At 37.2% G+C, this 9,042-nt stretch overlaps 2 protein-coding genes across 2 annotated transcripts; both read left to right on the top strand.

Annotated features, from left to right (window-relative positions):
• Positions 1-400: 400 nt before the first annotated feature.
• LOC130723347 (gamma-soluble NSF attachment protein) lies at positions 401-6,476 on the top strand. Its single transcript, XM_057574352.1, has 9 exons — positions 401-564; positions 1,138-1,205; positions 1,327-1,411; positions 1,545-1,703; positions 2,435-2,572; positions 4,240-4,318; positions 5,317-5,396; positions 5,690-5,819; positions 6,155-6,476. Exons 1-9 carry the CDS (start codon positions 518-520, stop codon positions 6,254-6,256), a joined length of 888 nt encoding a protein of 295 aa, XP_057430335.1. The 5' UTR covers positions 401-517; the 3' UTR covers positions 6,257-6,476.
• Positions 6,477-6,645: 169 nt separating this feature from the next.
• Positions 6,646-8,381, top strand: LOC130724120 (FAS1 domain-containing protein SELMODRAFT_448915-like). Its single transcript, XM_057575291.1, has one exon. It carries the CDS (start codon positions 7,485-7,487, stop codon positions 8,139-8,141), a length of 657 nt encoding a protein of 218 aa, XP_057431274.1. The 5' UTR covers positions 6,646-7,484; the 3' UTR covers positions 8,142-8,381.
• Positions 8,382-9,042: the final 661 nt, after the last annotated feature.

Raw genomic sequence — 9,042 nt, 5'->3', positions numbered from 1 at the left:
TGTCTTGCGTTTTAAGTTAAGAAAAAAAAAATTATAGTCTATATTTTAAAAAAAAAGTCTATATTTAAAAAAAATAAAATCGTTAAGTGTTTATTGTTTTAATTTAATTTAAATCGATAATTGTAATTTTATGTAATTATAAAAACAAAAATATAAAATTAAATAAAAATGTGAAATAAAAAAGTGGTGGGGTAGGGTGAGTGGTGAGTGGTGGGGTAGGGTGTTGAGAGTTAAACAAAACCATTGGAGTGGGTAATTGTTGAAAGTTTGTTGAATTGGAGAGAGAAGATGATGTGGAGTGTTGGGAAGAGAAAAAGTGGGGTAGAAAAGGGTTAAACAAAACATTTTTTGTTTAACCATTGTGGATGGTCTTAGGAATAAACAACATTGGTGCGACGTGGTAAGTTGTTACTGGACCCAGATGAGCATGTCTGGAGGAGGTGATTCCCGACGACAGCACTAGAATCTCGGAAAGGATTTCCCAGACGCACGCACGCACGCACGCACGCAGCCAACCATGGCGGCCTCTGATCCCAACAAGTTGATCGCCAAAGCTGATAAGCTGTCTGTTCTCTCTTATACCCCTCTCATTTCTCTATTCATCATCATCATCCATTTTTTGTTTTCAATGCCACGATCTGTGATTCGACCCATCTATTCTATCTCTATTGTTAGCGTCGATTTTGCTGCAAGTTGGTTTCTTTTTTCATTTTGCCATGTGGGTTTTCCTTGTTTGCTCGCTTTGAAACATATAGCATATGCTTTTTGTGTTTTAACAATAAAATGGAATGAAAATGATGCTAGATACAATTTTGTTGCTTAGTTTGATATGATCCAAGTACTTTTGGTACCATATTGTTCATGGGTTGTGGAGAGTGGAGACCCTTCTATGTAATTGGTGTTGATCATGTATTTAGCTTCATGTGGGATGTGATATGATCAATTGCAAGTACTTACAAGTGCTTGAGGACTAAAATACTTTTGTATCATTTTTTAATAGAAATAAGTAGTGTGAGTGGATCAGGGAACTTGCATCTTATTCTCAATATGATTAAATTGTGGCTGATCCATTTGATATAAAAACAGATTAGTTGTGCTGCTTGTCTTTTTTACCTTCTATTTCAATTTTTGTTTCAGAACAAGACTCAGTCTCACGAGGTGGAATGCAGATTGGAGAAATGCTACTGTTCTTTATGAGCAGGCTGGTAAAGTATTCAAGCATTTCTAAATATTTGATTGTTTGTGCAAATAATTTTAGCAAAATGAAATTTTGGAGGAAAGTTAAAGGTGGGCTTGTAAATTTACTAAACTCTTATTCTCCTGTAGCGAATGGATTTAGACTTGCCAAGGACTATGAGAAAGCCAAAATTGCATTTGAGAAAGCTTCAAAAGGACAAGAGATGCTTTCTTCGTATCCTTTTATTATTTGATTATAGTCCTTTTCATCTTCTGCCATTGAGGATAAAAAAGGATCCGGGTCTATTTAATGTTATTGGATTCACTGTGTTAAACTGTCTGTCTGTCTTTCCTGACAAGTAAGCCAGACCTTGGGATGCAGCTAAGCACATGGAATCTGCCGCTGCCCTGGCCAAGGAACTGAGCAACTGGAGAGAAGCTGCGGACTTCTATAGAAAGGCATCTGAGTTGTACATGGAATGTGACAGACCACAACCTGCATCTGATGCTCTTGGAAAGGGAGCCCGGTAAATAGATTGTTTACTCTATTACGTTGCAGCTGAATTACGTATTATATTGTATTATTTGCATTTCTGTAGAGAATATGGCAGTCTTGTCCTAGCTGGTTTGAGTATTTGTGGAGAAAACCCGTAAAAGCAAGGTTAGGATTTAGGAGAGTAGATCAAATAGTTATAGAGGATAGGCCAAAATTTGGAGGTACAGGTAGGCCAATAACAATTATAGGTCCAATCATTAAGAAATATTTGGATTTAAATGGTCTATCTTTAGACTGGTTCGTGATAAGATACTATAGCGTCATATGATCCATGTAGCCAACCCTTGGCGGTTGTTGTTGAAGCGACCAACTAACCATTAACATATAGTAAACTATTAGGTTTGCAGTCTGCTGCTCGTGACTTTTTCAAAAGGTTGCCATTTCAGATATGGGTAGGGTTGCCGCATTCTTGTTTCTCCTCTTCTCTCATGAGATTTCTTTCTATAATTGTTAAGTCAATGATTACTATGGAGGAAATAATAGCTTGAGTCAATAATAAATAATTACAAGTCATCCATATAGGTCTGCTAAATTTTTTATATCATGATGGCACTAGTTCTACCAGCTCCACAATGTAGTACTGCAGATGCGGCATTTTACCAACAATAAGTATATATAGTATCTGGATGTAAAGTAGTGCATTATTTATTGTCTGGTTGGAATTTATTTGTCTCTATTTATTATACCTTTTCCCCTGTGTAGTGCTTTGGAAGATGCCATGCCTGAAGAAGCTGTTCAGCTATATGCAGATGCTTGTACAATTCTTGAAGAGGATGGAAAGGAACAGATGACCTTTGATCTATATCGCGCTGCCAGTAGTGTTTATATAAAACTTGAGAAGTAAGTTCTGTAAAAATTAAGAAATTACATTTTGATGGTACAAAGAGTATGAAGCAAACCCTATATTATACTATTATACAATAAATTGAATGTAGTTTTTTTCCTTGTGCTGTGTAATTGGATTCTATGTCATGATTCTCCATCGTGTTTATTTTTGTATGTTGACACATCTGATGCAGAATTAGTCAAAAAGCATAGCTGAGTCTTGAAAAGTGTAATATAAGATGGACATAATTTATATTCCTCTAAATGGGTTATGTTTCTCAAGATTCATAAACACAAGGTCCTGCATGTCTGTTTTTTCCACTGTGTCTGTATATGGCGTTATCATACAGATTTTTTTTCTCACTCTGTCAATAACATATGCAGATGTTCAACTTGGTGCATGCTATGTAGTGTAGACACTGTTTATCTATGATAGCCAAATTGAAATAGGATGGCAAATGAATTAAATTATTTAACGCCCTGAAGTTTGGGTATGAAAATCAGATCAGTTGGAGGTACATAGCATGTTAGGCTTCCAGTGATTTTCAGGAAATGATCTGATGATAAAGGGCCGTGTCGGTGATTGCTTGGGTTCTATGAATAGCCCTTCCAAATTTATAATAGGAGGCTTGAAGAGCTTTATGGCTGTTGCAGGAAAGATCAATAGTTTTGAACGAATTTTTTTTAGTAATATATTGCCCTGAAAGCATTTCTTTGCAATAACAATAGACACCAATGATTTTAAACTCAATAGAAGGGAAAAGATAAGTCTGGAGTCTTACTGGCAGTTGCCCAGGCCCTAGGGTGATACCTCAGAAATTGTATAGCATGGTTCAAACAGAACGGGGGAGCTTCTAAAACTCTTCATTGCACAGATTGCTTCTTCAAAGAAGAGTTTTTTGAACTGTATTCTTAATTATATGAGCATTAATTAAAAATACATTTTTTTCACGAGATAGACCCTTGGTAGTTTCAACTGAACAGGCACATTTGACACACAGGTAACATCTGATAGGTAGGCTAGAACAGACAGAACAAAATAAATGTGTTCTATTCTATACACCAGACTTAAAATGGTACATTTAAGTTCCACTAAAACAGTGAGCTAAACAGAATAGAACAAAACAGTTTGCTCCTTTCTGTCCTGTTTGATTGTCAAACGCTACCTAAGATCAAACTAATGGGAACTGAAACTAGGGAATCATAGTTGATTAGTTATTTCCCATCAAAACTAGACCCCTGCCCTCTTTTCTTCATCCTCAAAGCTTATATTTTCTTTATCCTCATGCATCTTGTTTTTACCTTGATCTATTGTTGTTTTTGGGTAATTCTTTGTTTGGAATTTTGTGAGTGTTGGGTTTGCTCTATGTCCTTGAACCAGTTTTTTGTTAACAAGCTTTTCAAATTTTGGTACAAGTAAAGAAGTCAATTTTTTTTTTGGCAATTTACGATTTATGCAACACTTTGATGCCTTTGCCTGAAGCATAAGTCATGCACCATTTAATGATATATCTCTGAATGAATATTTCTCTTGGTATTTAAAAGTTTCCCTTATAGTTACAATGAGGGTTTAGGAAACAGATGCTCTTTTCCTCATGTTTATTGTTTCTTCTTCTCAAGCGGATCTCATAACATCCCAACTTTTTGTTCTCTCTTAATGAATTCTTGTTCTCATTACACAGATATACAGACGCCGCATCTGTCATGTTGAATTTGGGCTTGGCAGCTGACAAGTGTAATGCTACCAACAGTCAGTGCAAGGTTTCTAATATTTTGATTTTGCGTTCTTTAATTTAAATTTTAAGTCATCTTCTAACTACTAACTTCAAAAAGTGGAAAAAAAACTTTTTGAGGTCTGCTTTCTGATTAAATATGTTAGTGCTTTGTAAGACTGGTGGTAAGTGTCAAATACTGTGGCATCTGTATGTTTGGTGTGCTAAGTGAATATTTGCTTTATTATGCTTTTACTTTTATGGAGAACTAGCTTAGGTCTGTGACAACTAATGCTTATTGCTTTCTTGATATTTTTTTGGTCATTGTTGGAGGTTTGGAGTAATGCATTTGGTCACAAAAGTATTAGGAATTGTTTGAACTGGTTTGTTAAAACTGTGTTTCAAAAAATATATGAAGGTAGATTGATGTAATTGTTTAATTTTATTAAGGAAAATAATAGTATAGTGTTAAGCTTGTGTAACTATTTCCTTTTGGTTTCTTTTGGCTTTTTTCTTTTCTTTTGGAGGATCCTTTCTTGTATTATTCACTACCCTTCTAAGAAATTATGTTTTTATCCAAAAAAGGTAGTATGAACTACATAATAATTGGGGAACAGATGTGGGTTTCAGAAGTCAACCCAAGATAAATTGTATTTGTCTCAATGTGGTGGTAGTTGTCAACTTGTGTATTGAACCATCATGGATGATAGTTGAAATGTGTTTTCTGTCGCACATTTCCTCTGATTTTCTATTCTCTCTCCCTTGAAGTCTAGCTTTTCAACAAATTTGTCCCTAAAATAAATATAACCTGATGGAAGTACTTATGGACTAAGTTAAATAGCAAGTTGGTTTTGGTTCGTCAGTGGAGTGGAACTTCAGATATTAATTGTGCAGGCATGTTTGTGTGTGTATTTTTTGTCCTCCCTATTCCCGACACAATTATACTTTACCTACTAAATTCTTTATAAGCATTGTGTAAATGTGCTGAAATTTACTTATTATTATTTTGTGATAAACTTTCTCCCGTATACCTTATCTTATACGCAGGCATACCTTGGTGCGATTATTATCTACCTTTATGCTCATGACTTTAAGCAAGCACAGAAATGCTATAATGATTGCTCTCAGTAAGTTTATGCCAACTCCTTGCTATGCTGCCATACTGTAAACAAAATTTAACTGAACTCATTATAATTATGGTTGCTGTTTCTTTTATCCTGGTGGCTTTGCTTCTTATATTTCCCCCTCAAGTATTCTCTTCCTCCAAAAGCATCATAACATCATATTCATTGCATAAATCCTATAAATAAAATATCTGTCATTTATAACATTAGCTATTATCTGTAATCATTCTCATGCTCCATTGAATTCATCTTTGAACTAATGAATAAGTGGGCATGAATGCTTGTCTTGTCTCTAGGATTGATGCTTTTCTCAGCAGTGATCAGAGTCGTTGTGCTAGCAAGTTTCTTGCTGCCTACACTGACGGAGACGTTGAAGAAATCAAGCGCATTGCTCAGTCAAGCGCTGTGTCCCATCTTGACCATGTAGTAAGTAATTAAGTTTATATGGAGGTTTTCTTTTGGAATGTGAGACAACTAAATGTAATGAATACAATCTCGCTGTTTGTCACAGTAACATGTCTTCTTTTTCTCTGAGCCCATGAATTAAATAGATCTGATATTTAACTCAAGATTTTTACCTGTCTGTTACAATTAATTGTCTATTGGATTCTAGTAAAAGCCCTGAGTCCCAGTTCTCTACTTCTCTTATCATATACCAAGTTTGCTTACACAAAAGCATTCTTCAATCAGTTATTACTGACACTATTACTTTTATTGATGTGGACTCAAATTTGTGACACTTTGGAGTAAATTTTGTGCAGATCATTAAGCTTGCAAGGAAACTTCCGACAGGTGATGTGAGTGGATTTAAGACTGCCACTGCTGAAGATGATGAGCAGCTGGACGAAGATGACCTGACTTAACTTCTAATAGTGTTTTTCTATCAATTTGTTTATTCATAGCAGTGATAAAGAACCCATATCAACTTGACGAGTGAATTGATTGATCAGTATATATTGGCTTTTGTGTAAAAACATTTCCGGATATATGTATACATGTGTAATGCAGGCAAACGAGAGGAGTGTTATTTTTTTGATCCATATGAAATGTATGTCTTAGAGCATGTTTGTTCTAAGGTATGTATATGGTGGAGCATTGATTAAACATCATTGGATCTGAGATTCTTGGAATATTCTTGAATGAATGATGAAATGGTAAAAATGTGAACACAAGACAAACCCTTCTCCTAAACATCATGCGTCGCCGCAGCCTGCAGAAGCCCCCCCCCCCCCCCCCCCCAACGGTGGCATCAACCCAACTTTTCTGGTCAAGAAGGCTCATCTCTACCGCCCCCACCACCCTTCCTTCATTGTCGTGTCCCTCAAGCTCTCACATCTCAACCTCACCTCCTCCTCTTCCACCCTCAGCTCCAAATTTGACCTCTAGGCCGTTGCCACAAACCCCCACAAGAGCAACATTGCCTTTTCCTATGAACCCACCTCCATCTCCAAACACTCTGGTGACATCGCCATTGGCGATGAGACCATAACCACTTTCGAGCATGAGAAGAATGCGTTGTTGCTTAAAGCTTCAATTTTGAGCAGTGAGCAAGTGCTGAATGGTAAAGCTGCCCGCAATTGAAGTCAAGCATGAAGAGCAAGAATGCGTTGCCGTTGGAATCAGAGTCTCTTGTGACAGAATCAAGAATGGTGTGGGAAGGGGCAAGGAGGGAGCGGAAAGTGTCCGAGAACATCGCCTTAGATTGTCCAAAATATCCATGGGTGCACTGACAAACCAAATAACCCTTGGTGTTAATGTTTGCAACATTGCAAAGTAACATTGACTCCATTCTAATTTGGATTAGAATGAATGTGCTTCCACATTTTAGTGCAACATATAAACAAGCTTATTAGATGTGAATACTTATTGTTCACTTATTGATAACCTTCTTATTTTTGGGTGATGACTAAATATTTGACAAAATTTTAAGTAGTATGGAAGGTTGAAAGAGATTAAAAAGAAAACTCTTCTTTGTGTGCTTCTTTGTAAGCACCTCTTTCCCCTCATTCAATACAAAACCCCAAAGAAACCCCTCTAATCTCCAACCCCTTCTCCTCATTCCTTCATGAGCAAGAAACCCAAGAACACACAATGCACATCATGGAAATCAACCTTTCTCCTCATCTCCTCCTTCTCCTCCTTCTCTTCCTGACATTGTTCACCGCCACAAACCCAACAACAGCACCGCCACCACTTCCACCGTCTCAGATTCCACAACTCTCAACGCAAGAAATCAACAACATCATCAACGCACTCATCGGAGCCGGCGACACCAGCGCCAACCAGTGGGCAAGCATCCTCTCAATGTCCAACCCATCGCTCAGTCTCACGCTCTTCGTGCCGCAAGACGCCGCCGCCACCGCCATCCTCGACCCCACTCTCTTCCCCTACCACGTCGTCCCTCAACGACTCACCTTCTCCGACCTCCTCCTCTTCCCCCTCCACTCCCGCCTCCCCACACTCCTCCCCGGGAAATCCATCGCCGTCACCGGAAACTCCGCCGCGAACTACTCCGTCGACGGAACGCTAATCACCCACCCGGATCTCTACAACACCCCTTCCCTCGCCGTCCACGGCGTCAAGTCGCTTCTTGATTACTCACTGTTCAGCGACGGGCTTCCTCCCACCACTCCCTTCTTGCCCATCGGCACGCCATGGAGCTCCGCCGCCGCAGCACCCCTCCACGGCGTCGCTTTCTTCTTCCCCTGTTTCGCTGTTCTGCAACTCTTCTTGATGCTTGCTTGGTAGTGTAATAATGTTTTAACAGGGTTAGTACCTGTTTGGATGAAAACCAAAAAGCAATTATTAGAGCTTCTTTTGTACATTTTTTAAGTAGATAAAGCTCCAATAAATCATTATCCAAACTGGATTTGTATGATTTGGTTTTGATTACCTGTTGTTTAGTTTGTAATGATGTGCATAGTGCATTCATTGAATTTTTTTGTTGTGCAGCATGTAAAAAGTTGAATGGAGTATTATTTTTCTTTCTGTGAATTTCTTTTCCCTCTTGATCCTCTTTTCTAGAAGGTAAATGACTAAATTGTTAAGTATGAAAATTTATTATAGAAAAAAGAATTACAAATTAAGGTAAAATGTATTTAACTCTTCCAATTTTAGATTGGCATCATATTTTTGCTTATAATTCTGTTGAGTATTTGGTTTCTTAATAGCTTCTCACATTACTCTCATAAATCTCAGTGTCTTGGACATTCACTTTTGTGACGGTTACATACCGCCACAAAATGGAAAACATGAAGAAAAAAAATGAATGTGTTTTGAGGAGGTTTAAAACCATCACAAATAAAGATGACTGAGGTATTTGAGTGGTTCACCAATATTTTTGAAAAACTGATACGAGGGTTTGAGCTTTATTTTAGTCAATTATCAAATTATCCTTAAATAGAATACTCAACAAACTTTTGTAAACAACCATTATTTTCAAAATGACAATATTTACATATAAGTCCATCTGTGCGGTTTTTAGAGTTGTGCAACTATAATGAGTTAAGGATATTATCACATTAAAAAATTATTAAGATGGTGGGCAAGTGAGATTTTATTCCACAACAACACAAATAATATCCAAAGCTGTGTACATAAGTTTTTCCTTTGAAGAAGAGTAAAACTTACATACAATTCCATGTTTGTT

The sequence above is a fragment of the Lotus japonicus genome, chromosome 6, assembly GCF_012489685.1.
Source record: "Lotus japonicus ecotype B-129 chromosome 6, LjGifu_v1.2".
Classification (NCBI taxonomy): Eukaryota; Viridiplantae; Streptophyta; class Magnoliopsida; order Fabales; family Fabaceae; genus Lotus; species Lotus japonicus.
This window is presented reverse-complemented; position numbering and strand designations above follow the sequence as displayed.

What these genes read in the sequence shown, in the direction of transcription:
- LOC130724120 (XM_057575291.1), top strand. Translation starts at nt 7,485, where the DNA reads ATGCACATCATGGAAATCAACCTTTCTCCTCATCTCCTCCTTCTCCTC.
- LOC130723347 (XM_057574352.1), top strand. Translation starts at nt 518, where the DNA reads ATGGCGGCCTCTGATCCCAACAAGTTGATCGCCAAAGCTGATAAGCT. An exon ending in GTTTATATAAAACTTGAGAA is followed by an intron (nt 2,573 to 4,239) that starts GTAAGTTCTGTA and finishes CTCATTACACAG; the next exon opens with ATATACAGACGCCGCATCTG. An exon ending in TGTCCCATCTTGACCATGTA is followed by an intron (nt 5,820 to 6,154) that starts GTAAGTAATTAA and finishes AATTTTGTGCAG; the next exon opens with ATCATTAAGCTTGCAAGGAA.